At 42.9% G+C, this 25,584-nt stretch overlaps 1 protein-coding gene across 1 annotated transcript in view; it reads right to left on the bottom strand.

Moving 5' to 3' along the window:
• RFTN1 (raftlin, lipid raft linker 1) overlaps nt 1-25,584 on the bottom strand; it is a 200,501-nt gene that overhangs the window by 80,415 nt on the left and 94,502 nt on the right. The window contains exon 4 of the mRNA XM_079116481.1: nt 10,847-10,955. Coding sequence (XP_078972607.1) covers nt 10,847-10,955 — 109 coding nt within the window. The remainder of the gene's footprint in view (nt 1-10,846; nt 10,956-25,584) is intronic.

Genomic DNA, 25,584 nt, shown 5'->3' with positions numbered 1-25,584 from the left:
CCAGTGACTAATTTATTTATTTATTTTTATGCATTTTTCCCAGTAACTCATTTTAAAAAGAGGGGAGACCTGCTGATGGATGGATGAAAATATTGTGGTGTGTGTGTGTTAATTAGAATATTTATTCACTGCTTTAAAAAGGAGATCCTGCCCTTTGTGACAACATAGATGAATCTGGAAGGCATTATGCTCAGTGAAATATGTCAGACACAAGAGGAAAAGTACGGTACTGTATGATCTCACTAGTATGTGGAATTTAAAAAAAAAAAAAAAAAGCCCAAATTCACAGAAACAAAACAGTGGTTAGTTACTAGGAGTGGGAGGCAGGGAGGAAATGAGGAGCTGTAGGGCATAGTTACAGGTCTGCAGGATGGACAAGTCTAGAGGTCTAAGATATATCATGAGCACTATGGTTATAATATTATATTGTGCCTTTGATATTTAAGAGATTTTATGCACTCTTGCCACAAAAACAAGGATAAAAAATGATGGACATGTCAATTTACTATAGTACCCATTTCACTGCACGTAGCAAAACATCATGCTGGATACCTTAAATATATCTAATTAAAAAAGAACTTTTTAAAAAACTCAATGAAAATAAAGAGAACGACCCTCACCTCTGGTGACTACCTGTGATTATCTGTAGATAGTAAGTGGTCAACGGATTCCTCATTTATTTAGTACATTTTCCAAACCATGCTCCATGATCTAAATAGCAGTTTGGCAGGGAGAGGCAAGGGGAAAGATCTCAAGCTGTATTTAAGACATCCTGAGGTTAAGTAAGCAGGTTTCTCACTGCAGACCTTTTCAGAGCTTTGACTCTTCTAAGAAGCATCATGAGAGCTTCTAAAAGACCCTCCGAGAGGTTTATGATGTACATGTCTCCCAAACATACTGGACTACGGGAACTCATGGAGGAGCATCCCAGGGTGGGCACACATCCAGAGCCACTGGCTTAGAAGAAAGAACTCCAAATCTTCAACTCTTTTGGCTTCGTTCTCAACCCAAAAGGAACAGACTCTCTATTGTAAGCAACGGCAGCCAAAACCTGGTGGCTGCTCCAGCATGTCCCTCACTAGACTCCTCTGGACCCATCTCATGACTGTAAGAACCAGGTAACCTCAGCTACCTATGGCCACAGCCGTGCCCCGGAGAAGCAGCCATTTGACCCTCACTTTCAGGGCTCCCAAGCTGCTCTATGAGCAACCCCATGACCAGGCTTCAGGCAAAGTGGTGGGAATCTAAACACCATCTTCCTCCTCCTGACAGGGGAGATTGTGGAGACCGCTCCAGGAGGGTGGCCAGTCCTCCTGAGGTGACAGTGTTGCAGACAGGTGACAGCATTCACTGGCACATAGCTGACACCTCCCTTAGGGACCTTCAGCTTCACCTCCAATTAGGCTCTAGAATAATCTGTTTTTCTGAATTTGGGGCAATTTCTCTGCAGAGACCATACAGGAGCACAGGCCTGACAGATGCAGGCTGCCCACAGCAACAACAGGCCACTACTCTGTTCTTATGCCATCGTAAGGGATCTCAAGTTATTTTTTCTGATTTAACTATGAGTTCTTTCATTGTTATTCCATGTGACATGCCCTCTGAATGCTAAAAATTACATAAAATGGCATGAACACGTTCTAATCCCCTGGTGGGATATTAAAATTCAGTTGCTTCATAAACAGTTACATTAAGGAGAACAATGAGGATAATTCCACAAATCAATGGAGACGACCTTAAGTTTTAAAAAACAAGACAAAACTTCAGAACTATCCTCAGAATAACACAGGAACACATGAGTTCTGTGGGGGAAAGGACAGTGGGTTTTCACTGGAACCCAGAGATATTTTGGATCAGGCTTTGAAAAGATATGGACTGGGAGGGGCAAAGTCACCCAAACAGCTACCATGGGATCGCTGTGACTTACTGGCCCTCCAGTGATGGCTGTTTCTGACTATCAGCCCTTGGGGCACTGAGAACACTGACGATTCCCCCCGAATCGTCCCTTGGCATCACCCCCAAGCCTCCCTCCTGCCTCTCGAGAGTACTTTCTGTCTACGTTCTCTGCCCTGCAGTAAATGCTGGAATTCCCCGGGCTCAGTCTTAAGCTCTCTTCCTTCCTGCGTGATTTCATCCCTGACCACAGTTTCAACCACCATCCTTCAGCCATCGTCTCCGCTCAGACCTCTGCCTGGGCCAGTTCCACACTCATCCTATCTCAGCAAAGTCCCCCGCCCTACCATGTCCTGCTGCACAAGTTAATCTGCCCAGTCCCCTCCCTCACTATCATGCCCTTGTCTCCCAGACCACCGCTCCTGCCCCAATTCCGGCACTACCCACAGTTGTTCCGATCTTTCCAAAAGGTTGCTGGGTCACCAGAATCCTTCTCCTCTGGCTTCCTTCCACTGCACTTAGGACAGGGACCCAAATCCTTAGCCTGGACTGAGCTTGGCACTGGGGACTCTCCAGCCTCATCCCATGTCACCTGACCACCCTCCATTTCTGTGGTTAAGTCAAAGCAACCTCCTTTCTGTCCTAAAACAGAAAATGCTCCCTCCCACCACATGGCCTTTGTCCAAGCTATTCCAGTGCCCACAACCTCTACCTCTGATCTGGGTGCAAACACTTCAGGGACTGCCAGCCTGGGCAGGATCCCTGCTCACTCTACTTCAGGGCACCCCCTCCCAACCTGCCATTATACATCTGTCACATGACTCTGCACTCATGTTTCTGTCTTCCACTAGAATGTAGGCTTCTTGTGACCAGGACAGGATCCACATTGGTTAAGGCATTCTCGTACTGCCACAGAACAGGTCTCCCAAGATCCTTTCAGAAAAACATGAATGAACCCTAACCCAGGGGCACTGGGGCATGGGTCCATGCAAACAGAGGAAAAACAGAGTGTAAGAATATAGCCCCTTTTCCAGGGAGTGTTCAAGCCAAGCTAATGACCTCCTGCCTCCCTGTAGGCTCAAGCTGATTTCAGCTAATCTCCCCGGACAAACACGAAGATCACAGGCCAATAAAAATAGCAGGAGGTCAGAGGATCAAGAGAGGCTGGGGTTGGGGAGAAGAACCTTATAAGACAACAGAGGAACTCCAGACAGCAGTTCCTCCATCTTCTCCCCCACCATGAAAATCGAACCTTCCTCCTACCTCCTCTCTGCCCCTCAAAGGAAGAGGGTCTCTGTTTCCAAGTATAAAGCAGATGCCCCTGTGGTCTCATCCCACTCTGGCCAGTCTCCGTCTTTTATTATCTCTGATTTATATGAACTTTTCCCTCACTACTGGCACCTTCTAGTTTTAAAAAGACTCAAATCTCTCACCTTACAACATAATTTTCTTCTACCTGGACCTATCGCAGACACCACTCTCTCTCCTCTATACATTTACTCTTAAACTCTGGCAGGGTGACCCCCACCACCACCACCACCCACCACAATTGCTCAGGCAAGACTGATCAGAGGTCTTGGGTGCCCAAGTCCAACAGGCCCTTCTGACTTGAGTGATTTCCTGCTTTTAAAACTGTTATCTGTTTTTGTTTGTTTGTATCGGGGATAAAACCCAGGAGCACTCTATTTCTGAGCTATAACCCTGGCTCTTTTTATTTCTCAGACAGGGTCTCGCCAGGTTGGCCTTGAATTTGCAATCCTCCCAAGTCAGCGGGATTACAGCTGTGCACCACCACACCTAGCTCTGGTTTCTTCTTCTTCTTTTTTTATTTTTTTTTTTAAATAAAATATTTTTTTTTAGTTGTTAATGGACTTTATTTTATTTATATGCAGTGCTGAGAACTGAACCCAGTGCCTCACACATGGCTAGCCAAGTGCTTTACCACTGAGCCACAACCCCAGGCCTCTGGTTTCTTCTTGAAGCAATGCTTTTCCCTTGGATTCTGCAATATCCCACTCTCCATTTCTCCCCCTACTTTGTCAAAGTTTTTTTTTTTCTCTTCTGAGTGACACAAAAATATTGCTTTGTCACGTATTGGAAAAACCTGTTCCTTTACTGCAGTCAGTTTGAAAAATTCTGGTCTAGATCTTGCAGTATTTTTTAAATTGATCTATGTGCTCACATTAAAAAACCAAGAGACTTCACAAGAAGAAGATAAACACCATCAACTTCCCTAAAACAAAGCAAAACAACTAACCAATCAAACAAGAAATCTCATAATGCTGGCTATGTATTTCTACCGGGCAACAATGAGTTGTCACTCAGCGGTGGCTGCCCGCTGAGACAGGCACGTGCCACCCAGATGACACATCCTCACGTTTCCTCATCGTCTTCCCCTGCCTGGCCTCTGTGGGCCTCTGAGTTTACAACTACATCTCCACTCCTAGCCTCCTCCCAAGTTCCATCCCCACAGCCACAACGGCCTCTGGAATGTTCCATCGAGTGTCTCACTGGTCCCTGACATGCCCATCACCAATCTTACCATCTCTCTGCCTGCAAAAGGCTGCTCACGCCCATCATCACAGATGACCCCACCTCATACCTCAGTGTCCCAGCATCATCCTGGGCTCCTCTCTCCCCTTCTATGACACCAAGTCTTAATGATCCTTCCTCCAAATTCCTCTTAATTCATCCATGACTTGACAAACTTTGATTTAGTTCTGGAGACACAACAGTGGATAAGACTCCCCCACCCAGCAAGACCTCTGCCAGCCTCCAGCCTCCTCCTGCCTTTAGGATGCCCTCATTTGCAGGATTCACCACCACCACGACCCCCATTCCATTTTTTTTTTTTAACCTTTCTCTCAACTCTCACCAGATTTGTCTTTTTTTAAAAAATGTCACTGTTCTCTTGGTCTGGGGGTTGATGGGGATAAGTGAGGATAGGAAAGCCTTTGTAACATCATTTTCTTTTTACTCTGAACCAACGTCTTGTGCTAATTAAGACTGTACACAGTGTTTATAGAAATCAGGCTCTGAATATTCCATAATCATCCAGAAAGTAAATGAGGAGTCATTCACACACTGCGGACAAGGTTTTACAATCCTGGGATTGTGCTACATTAAGAGGAACCATTAAGATTTTAGAAGTCGGGTCGTGGGTGCAGGCTAGGGCAGCAACAGCAGCATTTGGGTGTCTGAAGGGCAGTGCATCTTGCTTAGTCCAGGCCACTGAGTTTGGGAGCACGTGTTCTTCAGGCACTGGACTAGGCAGGGATGGGCCTCAGCCTCCCTGCAGAGGCTCAGTGTAAGACACACTAGTTCATAAGTAGATCATTTGAGTCATTGGTTCTACCACATAAGGGAGTAACTCTCAGGAACAGAGTCCAGTGCTGAAGGCCTAAGAGCACAGGTCGAGTCTCACTTGGACAAGAGCAGGGAGTGTGGTTTTCTCCTGCGGGCAGGATGAAGCAACTTCCATCCAGAGAACCAGACACCCAGGCCTGGAGCCCCAGCTGTGCACCAGACACGGGTTACCCACCTGCCTGTCATGCCCAACCTCACTTTCGGGCTCAGAGAGCATCAGTCTCTGTCCACAGAGTGACGTACTACGCAGGACAGGTGGAATAGCCAAATGACCAGGAGTGTGGTCTCAGAGTTTAAATCCCAGGCCTGTGGTTCATAGGCACAATTTTGGGCAGAATGCATCTGTGCCTCAGTTTCTTCACCTGTCAAATGGTGATCTCCACTTGACTTCATAGGAGTGTGATAAGGGTTATGGATATAGTGCATGCAAAGCACCTCCTGTTAGGTTCTGCCTCATTAATACATAAATATGGGTCCCTGAATTATTATTATTTTTTTTAATTCTCCTGTATTTCTGCCCTGGGACTCTATGCCATTTCCTGTATCTGACACACTTGAGCTCAGCTGAGTAGGGCCCTGCTCCAGGCAAGCAAAAGAAACTTGCAAGGACAGACCTCCTTTTTCCTTTGTCCATCCAAACAGGACTTGGAGTGCTCTTAGCCACAGGCCTTCATTCATGCTCCTGCTCACGCCAGGACAGCACTGCATGCCTCCCTCTGCCCCTTGGAGCATCCATCCCTCACTCCACACTGTCCCCCACACCTCTCCCCAAGCTTCCCCAGCCCACCTGGCCAAACAACCTTCCTGCTGCTTCCAAGTCCCTCTGCTGCTCACTGGGGCCTCTCCTAGGGAAGCACTGATCCAGGCTCCCTCAGTTAATGGTTCCAGCTCCTAGGCAGAGCCCTCATCCCCTCTGAGCTTAGTGTCCTCATGTCTAGAAGGAAGATGTCACCATCAGCCTGGCCTCTTGACAAGAATTTCTGTGAAGCACAAGTGAGAAAATGTATGAATGAATCTGAAAACTAAAGTGCTTTCTGAACATAATGCACTGTCCCAAGAAGCTCCAAAGACTGCCAAGTCACTAGAATGAGCATGTAGATTCCTAATTCTGTCCCTCAGTCTTCTTAACATGCCTCTGTGATCTCTGACAGAGTAGGAAGTCCCAAGAGACTCCCACAGACCCACCAGCCACACAAGGCAGGCTCCAGATGTACCTTGGTGGACAAGGGCTCAGTCCTCTTCCCAGAGGAATTCAGGGGACACTGTTGCTTTCCCACAGACTCTCAACTCTTCGTCCCTTGAGCACTCAAGCTCTGGGGCTTGGAAAACACTCTCTCCATGTCTGCCTGTAATCCTGTGCTTTAATGTTCTGTGGTCTATAATAAAATTTCCATAAAGGCTGCCTGGCTGAAGCACAGCAGGATAAACAAAACGTAGTAACTCAGAGCTTCCGTGACTACAACCAAGAGAATAGTCACCTTAACACAACTTCACCTTCTGCAAAAAAACCACGCTGGAGAGGGGCTGTGAATCGTGGCATCTCCAGCTAATTTTACATGACACAGATACAAATGACTGTTTTTCCTAATTATGAGAAATAATGAAATCTCCTCTCCCTTTTTCTATTCATGTTCTCTAGTCAAAGGTTCCTGCCAATTTAAAACATTTGGTGCAAAAAAATAATGCTGGGACATTGTTCTTAAGAAAAAAAAAAATTAATGGGCTTAATTCTAATATGCGGAGAAGAATATGAGCTTATCCTGCACAGTGGTACAATAAGTTAATTACCATCTCATCCTAAGAAGATCTACTTGTCACAGAAACAGGAGTCATTATTTCACAGAAAATAATGACCCACGTAAAAAGTAATGACTGCAAGCTGTAGCAGTCAGTGACACAGCTTCATCTGGCCTAACTGAATGGCAATTAACAAGTGTCACCATACATATGTAAACAGGGACCAAGCTATTCATTAAATATTTACAATGAGAAAGCACAAATGGCATTTAGTCTACTTCTCAGGAAGCACCTGTGTTCTTCTACCTGTGCGATGACAGAAAAATTTACACACATAAAATTCTGCCATCCATGGAACAGTCACAGGCCCTGGAGAGGGGCATTTGGATTCCCTCTCCAGGAATACAGAGGTGGCGTTTTCTCTAGAAATCGTGTCCAACAACAGAAAACAGGAGCAGAGGGAGAGACACCCAGTCCCATCATTTCATCCCTCTTCTTGGGTTGTCGTGGCCACTGGCCCAGAAGCTAAAGCCACAGAAAGCACTGACAGTCAGAGATGCTAAATCTTTCCAAGCCCTGGTCTTCGCTACTGGTAGACAGGGTGGAGGTGATTGCTGGGGGGACCTCAACACAGCTGGCTCCTCTAAGGCAGCAGTGATCATAAACCACACTTCTGTTGAGAGGTAAGGGACTTGGGGATACACATCTGGTGACAAACTCCAGGTCAGAAATCTCAGAGCTGCCCTACTGTGCAAGATGTCCAGTCTGTCCAGATCTAATAATTTCTATGTGGAAGCCAAAGTTACAACAGCAGCAGAGTGACATGGTGGGCTCTAAAATATATACCATTTCCAAATGTTAAAAACAGAATTCTCATGCAAGTACAGAAGGAGTATATGTCAATCATCTATTTAATAAAATACTGAACAAATCTTTAGATACTGGTGTGTATGTGCATGCACACACATATATGTACTGAGTAGGAAATAAAGATGTTAGAATAAAATCTAAGTAAAACTTGTTTGTGTTGGTCAACTTTTTGTCACTGACCAAAATACCTGACAAAACAACTTAGAAAAGAAAAAGTTTATTTTAGACTCCTGGTTTCCAAAGTCTCAGTTTATGGTTGACCAATTCCATTGCTCTGGGCCTCAGAAAAGGCAAAACATCATGGTGGAGGAAGAAAGCTACTCAGCTCAGGAAAGCCAGGAAGCAGGGAGAGAGCTAGGTGGCAGGGATAACATAATCCCCAAGGGCACACCCCCAGTGACCTACTTCCTCCAGCCATGCCCCACCTGCCTACAGTTACCACCCAGTAATCCATTCAAATTATTAACCAAATTATTAATCAAATGGATTAATCCACTGACTAGATCACAGCTCTCGTAACCTAATAATTTCACTTCTGAACACTGCTGCTCTGCCATGTGAGTTTGGGGGATGCCACATATTCAAACCATAAGATTGGCGTAGAGGAACACCGCATCTGAGTGGCCCATAAATTAGACTCTGGATTCTTTAACACCCTACATAGGCACAATTCAATGGCTAGTCATGTGATAATCTGGTTTGGTTGAGACCAAGACACTATGTCCCATGTTTTCCAAAAGCATATTTGATAAAGTAGACAGAGCCTCAGGTCCTTATCCAGATACTCCTCAGATATTCCAAGCATCTCGGTTTTCATTACGACACCTTCTTTCAGAATTGTGTCTTCTCAGCCTTCAGATCCTCAGGTGATTTCCCCTCTAGGAGCCCCTACCCAGTTGACTAGAGAATTGTATTTGCAACAATCCAAAGGAGATGGTCCCATTTACACAACATCTACATGAGTCAGAAAAACACTCCTGTTCTCAGACTTAGATGTATGTAAACAAAACTCACTCTCCCCCCGCTTCCTAAATCATCATCTGAGTTCTACCACCATCTTAGTAGAATTACCAGAAACTTTGACCTAAGACATCATCCGATTCCTGATCTAGAGGTCTTGGCTCTTTCCGTAAGAGTGGTTATTCCCAGGGCCATTTGGGGCCTGGATACTCAATAAATGTTGAGGGGACAAGAAATATCCTTTAATTTTCTACAAAACTCCTCGCAATGGCTTCCCACTGTTTTACCACTGAGTGCTGGCTCTCTCTAGCCCCTTCTCTGGCCCATTTCTCTTTGTGTAGTAGCTCTTCTGATCTTTTTCAAAAACTAATCTTTAAAAAAATTTTTTTGGTTGTAGGTGAGCACAATACCTTTATTTTATTTATTTTTAAAGTGGAGCTGAGGATGTAACTTAGTGCCTAACCTGGGTTAGGCAAGCGCTCTACTCCTGAGCTACATACAACCCCAGCCCCACTTTGGATCTTTCGATTCCATCAACCCACTCCTACCTCAGGCCTTGGATTGGAGGCTTCCCAGCCTGCTCCAGTGTAGCTGCTTCACCACCGACTCATCCTCATCTTCCTGCCTCAGCTCAAGGCACCATCCAGATCCCTGCACACACTGGACCTGGCATCCACTCGCTCCTGGGCTCAGCTGCTTTCCTCCTGGCAATGCTCATGGGCAGGGTCTGTCTCCCTGCCCATCAAGACAACTCCAGGGAATCACCACAGCTAGTTTGTTTCTGCATCCTGGTACCTAGTACTATTCCTGGTCAATGCTATTTATTAGTGAATTCACTAACTGGCTCATTTGGCCCCAAACCAACCACACCTAACTGTACAGGGTGCTGAATTGTCAGTGACAGACTGCATATACCATTGTGGTACCAGAAGGTGATAATGGAGTAGAAAATTTCCTATTGCCTAGCAATGCCATAGCCACCCTAACATCGCAGAACAACACACTCACGTGTTTGTGCAGATCCTGGTATAAATAAACTGTCAGTCCTATAGAAGTGTATCACACATAAACACATACAATTCATAAAATGGATAGTAAATGATGGTTACTGGTTCATTTAACATACCACATTTTATCTTTATTTTAGAGTGTACCTCATCTACTTAGATAACTTTAAAAGTTTACTGTAAAATGTGTGCCATGTTCTGCTTGCAGCAAACTCATGCTCCATGGTTTTCATCAAAGAGGTTTGCACAGGTCGAGTTTCAGACCTATACCGCATAGGTTAGCGTACGTACACTCCATGATGTTTGCACAGTGAGAAATCTCCCAGTGACGCAGTTCTCAAACACATCCCCATCATTAAGTGACTCACAGCTGTACTCTGAAAGACTGGGTAAAGGAGGACAAGACGAACATTAAGAAAGAACTCAGCCCAGTTGGGGGCAAGGACATCCCTTCTGCCGTAAATGTACTGATACTCAAGTGGACCCTTCAATTAGGCACAAAATCTCATATGGCATGAGGAAAAGCTCAAAACCAGGCACATTTCTGGGTGGATACAAATTCCTTACTTCTAGGCAATTATCTCTGATATGACTGCAGGCCAGTGCCCATAGACTCTGGCGTGTCCCCACGTCAGGAAGGAGGGGGCTGCTGGCAATAAACATTGGAGTAAGGGTGGGATCTGGGCACTCACACCACCTTGAGGGTTTGAAAGCAAGTCTCAGTCGTGGGCCTGCAGGTCTGGCAGCTGTTAGCAACACTCTAGCCCGAAAAGTCAGGACCCAGGGTCCTGATGGCCTGGGGTGGTGGGGGCAGCCACCTTTGCAGAGTCAACTCCAGCCTGAGCCGTGAGTGAGAGGGGAAGCTCCCCAGGAGCACGGTTCAGGGCGTCTAGGTCGCCGTTCCCCCAAAGCCTCTGGAGTGTGTCTGACAGACCCTAAACCTGTGTGCCGGCCTGGTCACTCAGGCAGACACGCCGTGAATCTTGCCATTGAGTCCCGCCCCTAGCACGCACCTTCTTAACGAACTCTGGGATGATTTTTTGGTCCGTCAGGTGGTCTAAGGAGGAACAGCAATCTAGTTCCAAGACGTAACCTTCATTGTGAAGATCAGTCTTCTGAGATCTGAAGAGAGAAATATGCACACAAAGACTGAGATGTTGCATGATAATTTTTTTTGTTTGTTTTAAAGAATCATTGGATGTTTTATGAACTCCCAATTTTTTTTTCCTGAAAGTAACTGCTCAACAATAATTTATGGTACACAATTCAAAGAATATATATACTTCTACACCATAAAAAGTCCTTCAAGACATATGGACCATGTGGAAAACCTCACTACAGAATGATAGGTTCAGTATAATATGGCTTATACAGTAGGACACACACACACACACACACACACACACACACAAGTACACAGACTCCAGGAACATGTGTCCCATTTGTTTCCAGCTTCCAGGGAAAGACCTAGTATGACCCACTTCGTGTCAATAACAGAAGTTACTTCCAGGCATGGGGAGGGTTTTGGGGTGGCATGGGGGTGTCAATTCAAAGACACTTTAGCCATAAATCTCTCCATTTTTCATTTTTAATGAAGAGAACATAATCCTATATTGCTTAGAAAATTAATTTTTAAAAGACTTTCAAAGGGTTCAACCCCTACAGAGGGCGATCTGGCAAAAATCTATCAAAATTAAAAATTGAATCAAAGAAAGACCATGAGGCAAAACTCCATGTAGAAAGTCTGGGAAAACTCAATGTACAGGGTGGTATAAACTAAAGGCTTTTGGACTTGGGGTCATGGAGACTCTCACCAGCATGCCCGGCCGTCTCTGCACACAGGGTCCCTCCCTGCGTCCCCACCATGGAGACCTGTACAGCTCACAGCTCAACGCTGTGCCATTCAGGAGAACCAGCAGCAAGTGGTCACAGAAGGAAGCCCGACCCTCAGAGTCATCCCTTCTCAGGCCTCTGTGTGACACTAAGGGGGGGTTGGTCTAGGGAGTTCCTGGAAGCTACAAAGTTGTGGGAAATTGAAGGGGATTTCACTGGCTTAACCAGACCAAAGGCAACAAGAGGAGCAGTTAGAGATCAACAGAACCCACTGTCTCTCCAGGAAGGCTGGCTGTAGGGAGTAGAAATTAGAGACCAGGGCTCTGGACTGCTGGTCCGGGGCTCACACCACATACACAGCCACTCTGCACTGGGAAAGGAGTGAGCGGGGCCTCCTGGCCCACTTCTGCTCCACAGAAGAGGGGTCCCTGCCACTCCTGGCCAGAAAATACTTCACTTCTGAGGCACAGACATCTCACCAGTTTCTGAATGCGGATTTTTACAATATTTTAAAAATGAATTTCCAAGATTCTTAGGTAGCATTAAAAGCAATTTATGCTACCATTAACCATCTGGGTATGATTTATGTGAAATTTAAAAATGAAAAAAAAAATGAAAGAGGATTTGCTTTTCCGCAGGTGTACAACTGTGGTTTGGTAAGCAAACGTCAATAGCATATTTTTGTTTTATTTTTCCTTCTAACACATCCTTTCTAGGGTAGGGTAATGAGGTGCATATGCTTGAAATGTGAAAGAATAAATTATTTCAAACTGGTCAACCTGGAATAAATGAAATTCTAACAGAATAAACCAATTCTGAACCCTAGTCTTCTTGCCTTAATACTTGATCAGAGAACTAGATGCGTGTTTTCATTTCTCCCCCCTTAGAAGATCTAAAACAGAAGAGTCTAGACTTTTTAAAGAGAAGACTTGACCAAGACTTGCTATCATATATATCATATGGGGTCTCAAACAACAAAGATTGGGATAGGGCTGGAAGTTCCAAATGTAAAATCCAAGTTGCTCTCTCTGTCACACAGAGACCAGAGTCACACTATACAATGTTATAAATATCCATTGAGATTTTAAATGATTAGGTTGAAACATTATGATCATTTCAAAACAAGTCAACACACTGGGTGTGGTGGTTCATGCCTATAATCCCAGCAACTCAGGAGGCTGAGGCAGGAGGATCATAAATTTGAGGCCAGCTTGGGCAACTTAGTGAGACCCTGTCTCACCATAAAAAATAAGGACTGGGGATGTGGCACAGTGGTAGAGCATCCCTGGGTTTAATACCCTGTACCACATACATACATACCCAAATAATAATTCAACACCCAATTCACTCATTAACACTCATAAAACAAATGGAGAGAAGATGGGTCCCTCTGTAAGCAACCCCCAAACCAGATTCATAAGGAATAATATTCAGCACAGGAGGAGTTAATAGCCACCATCTTTGGTTCTGGAAGAAGTTCTGGAAGAATACAAGCAGCTCTGGTTCACGTCACCAAATAATCACTCCAGTCACATCTGAACTGAAGGAGGACAAGGATCAACAAGAACAGAAATTACAAATTTTCTACATGAACTCTGAACAAATTACAGCTCAGCTGATGGTTTCTTGGAAAAGCAAACCAAATGCATGCTGGGAGAATATGTGAGCCACTGGTAAGCCCGCCCTTGCCTTTAGGAATTTGCACCACAATTTGAAATGAAAGGATGATGACACTGAGGAAGAGGTAGTTAAGGTTCCCTCTTAACCACCTCTGAGGACAGGACACCAGCTGCCCTGGCCTGGAAGTTTCTCTTTGTGAGGGTACAGTTGTGGCCCAGGAGGGGCAAGACTGGGTGGAGGGCCACAGTTACACAACACCTTCTCCCTGCCACTAACCCTATGGGAGGATCCACTCGCAAAGTTTGCCTACAGAGCTCCTGGGTACCAGCTGGTGAGGTAACATGGTTGTCAAGGTGCACACTCCCTAAGGTGACTTCCCACCCCTTAAACCCTACCTCCTAGAGTCCACACCTTTGAGCATCCCCCTCCCTCAAGTGGGAACAAGATTTATGTCTTGCTCATACTCAGTGGCACATGGTAAGGAGGTACACCTTACCATGTGATGCCACTCCTGTGGCCACATGACCTCCTAAGACTCCACTTTGCAGGTTGGAGCTAGAGATTCCCCTGCTGCCATGTTGTGAGAGGCCACATGGCAAGGAACTGTGGGCAGCCTCTGGTCCACAAATGCAAGAAGACAAGATCTCAGTCCTATGACTATAAGAATAAAAACTCTATCAGCAACCCTTCCAGGGAGCTTGGAAGAGGATCCCTGCCCAGTCGAGCCTCTGAGGAGACCACAGCCAAGCCAAATGAAATCCTGAAGAGAACAAGACAAGCTGCAGAAACTGAGATAATCAGGGCATGCTGTTTTGAACCCCTAACTATGTCAGAATCCACTCCAGAGCAAGAAAACTAATACAGTTCCTGAGAGGGAAGACATGGCAGCACTGTGCTCAGAACAGGCCTCTTGCTGGTGGACACTTAGGCTCAGACCCATGAGATCCAGCAAGACACCTGAGAGCAGTCTCTTGTCAGGTGACCAGTGCTCTAGGTCCCTGAGGGCAGGAGCCACCCTGGGACAGAGAAGCAAACATGTCCTAGAAGCAGCCTCCACGGGCCAGGGCCTGGCTATCCAAGGGACCAGCACAAAAGGGAAGAGAGACTGTGAGTCAATCAAGTGTCTAAGGAAGAGGAGCTAACATGAAACTCCCAGCTGAGTAGTTTCCTGCTACCTCCCATGGGGAAGGTGACATGCCAGTCACGTTGCCCTAGAGATCATGCCATTTGTATTATTTCTGTTTTTGTCAGCTGATTCACCACTGTGACCGAAAGACCTGACAAGACAATTATAGGAGGAGAAGTTTATTTGGGAGCTCACAGTTAGAGAGGTCTCGGGCTGCAGATAGCCAGCTCCACTGCTTTGGGCTGAGGGAAGGCAAAACATCAGGGCGGGAAAAGTGTGGTGGAGGACATGACAACCAGGAAGCAGAGAGAGACAGCTCCCCTCACCAGAGAAACTATTTACCCTACAGCACACCCCCAATGACCCGCCTCCTCCAAGTTTACCCTACTCGTCTACAGTTACCGCCCAGTTAACCTCTGTCTGGGGATTAATTCACTGATTAGATTAAGGCTCTCATAACCCAATCATTTCACCTCTGAACTTTTTTACATCGTCTCACACATGAGCTTTTGGGGGATATCTCAGGGGTAAACCATACCAATCCTGGAAAAGGACATGGGAAGCCACCAAACTTCCCCTGCATTGGAGACCTGATGGCTCCCAGTTCTGGAAAGGACTGAGATCTGGGTTTAAACAGTAAGGAAAAGGAAGGACCCAGAACACGTTTCTGGAGATGTGGGATTGACTACCAGCAAAAGTCTCTCAGTCTACCTCGTCTGAAGTTCAACACCAATGGTCTCCGATTAAATAAAGGTGCTCAGAGAAAGCGTGGCTAACAGGGAAACGCGCTGCCTCACGACTCCTCAGCCCCAATTGGATAAATCCCACTAGATTAGTTGGAGGCTGCAGGTTCTAGGTTAACTAGACGTGGGTCATTTGCTAGTTGTGAGACTTCAGGCAACTGACCAGGCTTCACTTCTTTCACTGTTAAGTGGGAATATTGTGAGCAGCTCTCTCTCAGAGATCCCATGGAGAACTGAAGAATAGAGACCCTACCGGCCACGGGGAAGATGGTCTCGAAGACCTCGGAGGTTGCTGAAGTACTGTAAGCTGCTTAATTTTTAAAAGCTCCCTTTGGGTATGGGCAGGGAGATAAGAGACCACCTCAGGGGTCCGGGGCAGAGAAGATGGTGGCTCAAAGTGGACTGGCAGCATTATGGTGAGAAGATCTAGAATCTGGCTACATTTTCAAGGCAGAATCTTCATCATTTCTATGTGGACAGTCTGTAGGAAGGGAAAGGAAGAAAGCAGATGATTCCAAAGATCCTTGCCCCTGGAATTGGAGAATGGATGAAGGTGTCACAACTATAATGGGAAGGCTCAGGGAGCACAGGCTTGGCGGGGGTGGTGATTGGCAATTCAGTTTCAGATGTGCTGACACTGACCTACCCAGCCTATATTCCAGTAGAGATGTGCTGTGCAATTGAAAGTCTTTCCAATCTAGAGGGGACCAGAGATATAAATTTGGGGGTCAACAGCTTACAGGGGGTCTTTAAAGCATGAAGCTGGATGAGATCTTTATTAATGAGGAAAGAGAGGAATCCAGGACTGAGTTTTGAGACCCTGTATCATGAAGAGGTTAGGGAGAAAAGAAGAGGTAACAGAAAAAAGGACAAAGGAGGGGTAACCAGGGAAAAAGGAAGAAAGTGAAGAGGGCAAGTTATTCTAGAGGTTAATTCAAGGAAGTGTGTGTCCCAGAGGACAGAAGGAACCACCCTGTTTACTGCTTCAATGAACAAACTCACAATCCTCACCCTAACTTATCTTCGTGAAATCCCAAGAGGGACCCATCCTATGAAAGCAGATATGAAGAATCTGTTTAATATGTGATTATCCTGTTAAGTGGGCAGATTATCAAATTATTATGTCCTTTTGGTTCAGAATAGCTTGGGTCTTGGACATGTCTCAGAAATGACAGTGGGAAAAATGAACTACAGAGAACTCTGACGCATCTCACTTCAAGAAACCCCCACCTGTCCAAAGCACTGGGAAGCAGAGGGGGGTCTAATCTCAACCCTGCAATGGGATTTCCTAATAGGAAAGGGGAATGAAAGGATATTACTGAGCAAAGATGCAATATCTCAAACATTAAGAATGAAGAAGATGAAATGAATTCAAATTCTTAAGAGTGTAGCAATGTGGTATCTACAGGCATGTAAGCCTGGAGATTCTGACGGCTGGAGACAACAGAGTTGCAGCTAAGACATTGGAGCCCAGTTAAGTTTTTAGAAAGTCATCATACCAACTAAATGCAGTATGGGTACCCTGGACTGGATCCCGGAACTGAAAACAGACATTAATAGAAAAACTGGTGAAATCCAAATAAGATCTGCAATTTAATTAGCAGTAATGTACCAATGTCAATTTTTTAGTTTGACAAATGTACTATGGTAATGCAGGATATTAATAGCCCATTAGATTGAGGTGAGAAACTTGGTGAAGGGCATATGAGAATTCTCTTTAATATCTGTGTATCTTTTCTGTTAAACCTGTAATTATGCCTACCCTGGGTACACTGGATCTGTCACTCTCAGGATATTTTTCTTGGGAGATAACAGGGAGAGTCCTTGGAAAAGGGAAGACACAGAAAGACTGGTGAGACCAAAAATGAAACTCTGACACCTTCAGAAGAAAACGTTCAAGTAAAAGGAACAGAGAGAGGTGAAACCTGAAGATAAGGTGTATGTTTCTTTTCTCAGAAAAACTCAAAGGTACTTCCAACTTCTTGCTTTCCTCACATTTTATTTTTTATTGTGGTAAAACATACATCACGTTTACCACCATCATCATTTGAAAGCATATAATTCAGTGTCGTCAAAGTACATTGACAATATTGTACAAATACTATGACTATCCATTTCCAGACCTTTTTGATCATCCCAAACAATCCTCATTTCATGGACACTAGGACTTGGATCAAAATATAACTTGGATCAAAATAGAATGTCAACAAGTAAAAAAAAAGAAGAAGAAGAAGAAGAAAGATTAAACACATGCTTCACTTGTTAAATAAACACATAAAAGTAGTTTTATACACTGAGCATGTGTACACAAATCTTTGCTAACTGCAAGGTAGGGGAGCCAAGAGCCCTTGTGCCCATGTGCTGAAGTACCTCAACTGTCAACTCCTCTGGCCACAGATGTCAGACTGCTCAAGAGCACGGTAAGAGACCACCTGCGCTGTGTCACGCCGACCTCCTTACTCAGACACAAACATAACTGAAATAAAAAGTGCACAAGCTCAGAGACCAACCTGGAGATCCTCACTCATCACAATGGTCGCTTCTGCTAAGGGCCGTGTGTGCATTCCCCGGGCCAAAAGACAGTGGCAAATGCAAAGGTCCACAGGCAAAGAACGAAAGAATGTACATATATGTTCTTTCATCATCCACATGTCCATACGCGCACATGCAACATACCTACACACACTTTGTTCTGATCAGAATACAGGAATGTCCACCAAAAGATATGTTCTTTCCTACTTTTCTTTTTTTAAATATTTTTTTTTAAAATACTTTTTTTTTAGGGCTGGGGATATAGCTCAGTTGGTAGAGAGCTTGCCTTGCAAGCACAAGGCCCTGGGTTTAATCCCCAGCACCACAAAAAAAAAAAAAAAAAAAAAAAAAACTTTTTTAAAAGATGTTGAGAGACTTTTATTTTTTTCATTGATTTATATGTGGTGCTGAGAATCAAACCCAGTGCCTCACACATGCTAGGCAAGCACTCTACCACTGAGCCACAAACTCAGCTCCCTCCTATTTTTCTTTGGAGACCTATCAGATGACTCCCTCTCACATTGCCACTTCTGAGAGCAATGTGGTCCCATGATAAAAGTCTGAGCACAAGATTGGTGACATGTGGTAAGCACTGTCATGATGCTGGGGAGTGTGGTGGTTTACATATGGTCCCCCCAGAGGGTTTATAGGTAGGAAGCTTGACTCTAGCTAGGTGATGTGAGAGGTGACGGAAACTAAGAGGTGGGGCCCAGTGGGAAATAATTTATTAACTGGAGGCTCTGCCTCGGAAGGCATTAATGTAGTTCACATGGGACCCTGGTTACATCTCATGAAAGGAAAAACAGCAAGACAGGTCCCTGCCTGCTCTCTTGCTCCTTGTTTCACCCTGTCTCCTTCTCATGCTCTCTATGATGCCATTTGCCATGCTATTTTGACTTAACCTCCAAAACTGAGCTAAATAAACCTATTTCCTTTATAAAGTACTCAACCTCAAGTATTTTGTTACAGCAACAAAAACAAACCAATACAGGAGGACAATGGGGAAACTGTTAAACTGAGCAAATTAAGAAGGTGAAAAGAGAACCTACAGAATGGGAGAAAATCTTTGCTAGCTACTCTTCTGACAGAGGATTAGTACTCAAAATGTATATAAAGAACTCAAAAAACTAAATACTAGTGCTGGGACTGTAGCTCAGTGGTAGAGTGCTTGCCTCACATGTGTGAGGTACTGAGTTCAATCCTCAGCACCACGTAAAAAAATAAAGATATTGTGTCTATCTACAACTAGAAAATTTTTTTTAAAAACTTAATACCAAAAAATAAATAACCCAATTAGTAAATGAATTAGACACTTCTCAAAAGAATACAAATGGTTAACAAATGTATGAATAAAATGGCCAAATTATTAGCAATTAGGGAAATGCAAATCAAAACTACACTGAGATTTCATCTCATACCAGTCGAAATGGCAGTCACCAAGAAAGCAAACAATGATAAATGCTGGAGAGGATGTGGAGAAAAAGAAACACTTTTATGCTGTTGGTTGGATTGTAAATTAGTACACCCACTATGGAAATCAGTATGGAGCTTCCTCAAAAGACTAGACATGCAGCCACCATATGACCCAGCTACACCACTCCTCAGTATTTATGCTATAAGAATTAAAGTCATCTTACTGCAGTGATACACGCATACCCAAGCTGATAGCGGCACAATAGTCAAATGTGGAACCAGCCTACGTGTCTGTCAATGAATGAACGGTAAAGAAAATGTGGTGTGTATATACACAATGGAGTTTTACTCAGCCATAAGGAAGAATGAAATTATGTCATTTGCCAGAAAATGGCTAGAACTAGAGACCATTATGTTAAGAAAAATAAGCTAAACTCAGCAGGTCAAGGGTCACGTTTTCTTTCATATGTGGAAACTAAAGAAGGAAAAGGAAAAGAAAGGTAGCAGAGGGGTATCTCATGAAAATAGAAGGGAGATCAGTAGAGTAGGGGAAATGGATGGGGGGAGGGAGGGAGAGAGAAAGGGGAAAAAACTGATAAATGAGATTGGCCAATTTATATTGTTAAATCGTGTGCAATGAATCCCACCATTATATACAACTATAATGCACCAATAAAAAATATGGGAAAAGAAAAAAAAATCAGTAAGTACAATTTAGGGCCAGGAGTAAAAGCATTAAACACAATTTAAAATTCTTTTGAAAGGCAATACTCTGTAGGATTTCATGTCTGATTTTAAATTACTTTTGTTTACTTATCCTTACTTGCTTAACCAAATTTATTCATTTTTATTCCTGTCTTTGAATTTCAACTCAGTGATTTCTGGAGCACATATTTTTCAGATAGTGTTTTTTGATGACTCTTCTCTTTGCCTCTAAGACAAAATAATGTATTTTTTTCTCCTTACCTTGTGGACTCTTTTTCTCTTTTATCCTTCTTTAACCAGCCTTTAAAAGTTGACATCTTGGAAGAGCTCAACCCTAGATTTTGTTCTCTATCCACTTTACATTTCTTACCCAGGTGATCTGACCCATGACTCAGAATTAACTACTTGTTTTGCTTTATGTGTTATATATTTTGCTTTAAACCAAATCCTCTGAGTGGCAGATCTGATTCCTTTTTTCTTTTCTCACTCTCTTTTTTTTTTTTTTTGTACTGGGGATTGAACCCAGGGACACTTAACCACTGAGCTACATCCCCAGCCCTTTTTATATTTTACTTAGAGTCAGAGTCTCGATGATTTGCATAGGGCCTTCACTAAGTTGCTGAGGCTGGCTTTGAACTCATGATCCTCCTTCCTCAGCCTCCTGAGTCACTTGGATTACAGGAATACACCATCATGCCCAGCTGATTCCTTCTCTTAAGAGTCTCAAAGGCATCTCAGGCCGATTATATCTAAAACTAAATATATAATCTTTGTTTCAAGCCTAGTTCTTTCCTTGAATTCCCTTTCTCAACAAATTGTGTTATCTTCCAAACACTTGCAGAAGCCAAGGAGAGATGATCCCTCAAACCTCTATTTTCTTCAATGGTGTCTAATCTATCACCAAGTCCTGTTGATTTCACTTTCCAAACATTTCTGGAATCAACCTGTTCTCCATCTTCACCATTAGTCTAGGCCAACAGACTACTGGCACCTGCTAGAAATATTGAAGTCCTAAGAACCCTACAGTACTTAAAAGGTATTCTGAGTACTCCATAGACTGCTACTATTCAAATTTAACCAGAGTGATTTTTTTTTTAAAACATCAGTCAGATCTTGTCAAAACAACTGCTTTTACCTAGAAGACAGAACTACAATTGATTTTTGTATTGATTTTGTATTCTGTGGCTTTGCCAAATTAGAGGTCAAATCCTTTTGTAGATTTTGGGGAACTTTCTATGTCTATGAAAAAAAGACAATTTTTCCTTACCAAAAACAAAAACTGAGTTTATACCCTAGCCATTACTAGGAATTCCAGGCCAGGATTGCCAAATTTTCTAATTTTTTAAATGAAATAATTTAATTGGATATTTTTATCCAGGCCACAACTGTCAAATCTTGGCTCCAAACAATGTGGTTTTGTTTGTTTGTTTGTTTGTTTTTTGCTTTGTTTTATTTTTAAATGGTATGCAGGCCAATGTCTTCGGGATTGAAATTATTCTATTGCCACTAGACTGTGATCTCTGGGTTACAAATACAAAGTTCCAATGGGAGCCACAGAAGGCTGAATGTCAGGCATGGATAAGAGCAAACAGATTATCTAATTGTATCATAATCAAAATAACTAACGCATCAACCTAATAGATATATCACTCATTGTAACGGCTCAGCAGGGTTTTTCCCCAGAGAGAATGACAATGAGCAGTACATTTACACAGCCCCCAACTCCACTCTCCATGGTTGGGGCATAACCTTTCCTAAGCCATTAACAATACCCGTTTCCAAGAAAACACTATTAACCTGTATGAGTGCATTAAACATCCCAGATCACAGCAAGTGTGACAGGGTGCCAACTTGTAAGTCAAACACTTGTTCTGGTCTCATGGGCAGATCTGATCTAAAGCTAGTAAAAAGCAAATGTCTGTCAAAAAACGATTATAAACCATTCTTTTAAATAATAAGCATGTGACTAAAAACTATCATACACATCACTCTTAAGTAATAAACATGTAATAGGTCTCACTTCAACACATAAATCCCTTAGCTCACTTCAAAGACCATGAGTTTAAACAATGTCTTCTTTTTCCAGGCATGGCTTAAATTTCAGTTATAAAGAGAAAAAAGAATGTGTAGTTCATCAACAGGGTTATTTTTGCTTCGTTTGGAAATAATCATAAGAAATGTGACAAACACTAACTTAAATTACAGGGCACTTCTCCAACCAGAAAAAAAAATTTACTAAATGTCAGTTGATAGAAACAAAATTTTTTTATCTCTGGGAAACAGAAAGAAATTGTAAGCTATGTTTTTCCTCCAAAGCAATACCAGGTTCAAGTAGAATGATAGAATTTTTTTTTTAAAGGAACAGTAGGGAAATAAATTAGCTTATGGATCTGAAAAAAGATTTGTCAATGAAAGAAAAAGAGGCTATATATACTTTTATCAACTTATGCATTACTAGTGGCAGTAGAAGTATTTATTCATTCATCTATTCACCAGCTACTAGGCCACCAACCACACATGAGAAGCTGAAGGCACTGATTTAGATTCTGCCCTCAGGAAGCTTACAGTCTATAGGGGAAGATAAACCATACATGAACAGAAGTGCTATGAGAGTTCAGTCATTTCCAATATGAGGGATCAGGGAATTTTTTAAAAGCAAAGGAGCACGTGAGCTGCTGGAGGCTGTGTGGAAATTAGCCATGGGGCAATGGATAACAAGACATTCTAGGCACTGAAAACAGAAATTAGTAAAGATCTAGATGGGAAAAAAAAGAGCATGAGTTATACAATGGAAATAATAAATGTCAGTTTGGAAAAAGGTACCTGAAGGTAGGGCTGCTTGTTACTCAGCTGAATCAAAGTCATGACCTAACAATTGCATGGATGAATTCACTGTTAGAATGAACCTGTGATGGAGGCCTCTGCAATGGCTAAAGCAGAGTGGGAAACAAAGATGCAAAGATGGGACTCACCTTAATTCTGGTAAAGGTGAGTCATGGGTAGTGTAGAAGATGCTGAGACACAGATTTTAAATAATTAGGCAGGCGATATTGTGTACAATGTAGTAAGAGGGGAAGAATGTTCTAGGAGAGCAGGACTGAGAGGTGAGCCAAGATTCTTGTAGAGGGAGTGGAGTAGCTGGATAGGACAGAGTTCTAGGGTATTTGCTCATCCCTACAGTTGGGTGGTGGTAGTGGTAGTTAGGGTAATAAACTGGTATTTGCCCTGATGTTTTCAGAACAATGGGGAAGAAATTTCCCAGAATGTTTAATGACTACTCTTCTAAAAAATGAATCTACAATAAAATGAGGTATAACTAAATAAAACAAAAATAAATTAATTAATAAAATAAAATGAGGGTGCTGGAGTGGAAAGTTTCTCTTAATTGTGACGCTTAATACTCAAGGGGAAAAAAAAAAAAAAAAAAGAAGTCAAGTAAACAAATCCAAGTGACTTCAAATAAAGCACCTAACTATAAAGTCCACTGGGGGAGTTGAAAGGATTTTTCATCTACCAGAATATTCTAGAAATAACGGGAAAGGATAGGCAACAGAAGCCCTCACCACTTTCTCTTTCTCAGGGAGCCCAGAACAGCCTGCTGCTTATGCTAGAAAAATCTTGCCACATCCTGTCTCCATGCTTACAGTTAGGGCTGGCTCCCTGGTGATAAATCAAGCAACTGTGCATGACAAGGAGTTCACCGCTAGTCTTAAAAAGCCAAGAGAAAAAAACAAATACACTTTACCTCAGTGCTCCATGGATAACACAGCTATGAAAGAATTTCAATCCCCACTAAGCTGGGCTACAGAGAAGAAGAGAGCAGTCACAGAGAAAGGGATTAAGGAGAAGTCCTGCTCTCCTGTAGGCTACTCCCTTTCTTTGAAAGGAGTAGAAGGAACTAGCATTAGTAATAACACATAATTAATATTTTATCACAAACAACACTGAATAAAAGCATGTCTTCCTGACATCTGCTGATTCAGAAAAAAGTCACGATCTACAAACAAAAAATAATGATAGTAACACAAGAATGGTCTTCAAAAGACTCTCCTGGGCTGTGACCAGTTGCATGACAGGAAGTCTCTTCTCTATTTGCATTTACAGCATGTGTTCTAAATTCCAGTTTGCTTACTGTGTCTTCTGTTCTAGATCTTCCTGCCTGCACCCTCTGACTGTGTCAGGCAATTGAAATGTTCTATATTTGTATGTCTGATCAAGAATCATTTTGACACTTGGTCACCTTGAAATGAGGCTAGTGCATCTGAGGAAGTGAATTTTTAATTTATTTGAGTTTAATGAATTTAAATGTATGTGGTTACTCATGGAGTGACTACAATATAGGAAAGCACAGCTAAACTCTATTCTCAAACTTTAATGTACCCACCCATTATGGCTTCTTCCTAAAACGTACATTCTGATTCCAGGTCTGGGGGTGCAGGGCTGAGAGTCTGCACTTCTAAGAAGCTTCTAGGCTATGTTGATGCTGCTGGTCCATGAACCACACTTTGAGTAGCAAGGATTTAACTGGTTCGAGAGTGACCAGTGTGGCCCAGAAGTGGCATGAGTCAATTATCTTCTGTGTGTGTGGTGCTGGGGATTGAACCCAGAGCCTTGTGCAGGCAAGGCAAGCACTCTACTAACTGAGCTCTATCCCCAGCCCTCAATTTTTTTTTAACACATACTCCATCAGAAAATCAGAAAAAACTCCCGAATATCACTGTACTAACACCTAACTTCTTACATGTTATAAAGCATACACACAAAGCAAAAAAAAAAAAAAAAAAAAAAACTGAAAAGATAAGCTTTTCTCTATAAATCACAAGAATTTCATATGTACTATCTTGAAGCATAATGTCCACTTGAAAGGAGATTCATTGTTAACAATAAAACTAGTAGATCCACATTTCACAAAGTCTTCCTGATAATCCCAAATTTCTCCAGATCAGTTCTAAATAGGTGGGCACCAATGCTTTAAAATTACACTATCAAAGCTCTTACAAATGGTGAGAAGGATCAAGGAGTTACGTGTGTGTGTCTGTGTGTGTATGTGTCTGTGACACAAAGACAGAAGGAAAGATTTTACATTTATATTACTGATATTCTCTTCAACCTGCAATCACCTGATAGAACTTTTTTTAAAACCGTAAGTGTATTTCATGAGGTTTAAACACTACAGAAAACAATCCATAAATCCACTTTGCTGAGATCCCAGCTGAAAGTATCCTTCTGAACCCAGCCTGCTCCTAGGACACTGCCCAATTCCTATAGGACATGTGACCTGTGACCTTCACAACAGGCCAGTGCAGCTTCACTCTGAATGCTAAATATTAGCAATGCTTCATTTCTCTAATTTGTCAACAAAAATGAAGAGGCTCTTCAGTTCTTCCTCATCGAGAGGGGTATGCCTATCCCTCTCTGGTAACCATTGGTCTACGTATTTATTTTCAGAATAATTCCAAAACTCTAAAATAAAATTTACTTCCAACAATAACATTGAACTTTATGTTCTTGAAAATATATGGTGGACATTATTCTCAAATTAGTATGTTAATGTAATTACAATTCCAAAAGATTTTCCTGGGAATTGGAGAAAATTGCTTTAGGCTTTATATGGGAAAAAAAATCCATGTACAAAAGTTGGCAAGATCCTGTAGAAGAACAGTGCTCTCTCACCAGAAACACCACAGGTTATAAGCAGAGTAGTGTAGGCTGAGTAGGGGCTGGGGCATAGCTCAGTGGTAGAGCAGGTGCTTAGCAAGGGAAAGGCCCTGGGTTCCAT

The sequence above is a fragment of the Sciurus vulgaris genome (assembly GCF_902686455.1).
Source record: "Sciurus vulgaris genome assembly, chromosome: 16".
Lineage (NCBI taxonomy): Eukaryota > Metazoa > Chordata > Mammalia > Rodentia > Sciuridae > Sciurus > Sciurus vulgaris.
The sequence above is the reverse complement of the archived record's forward strand: the minus strand, read 5'-3'. Positions and strand labels throughout refer to the sequence as shown.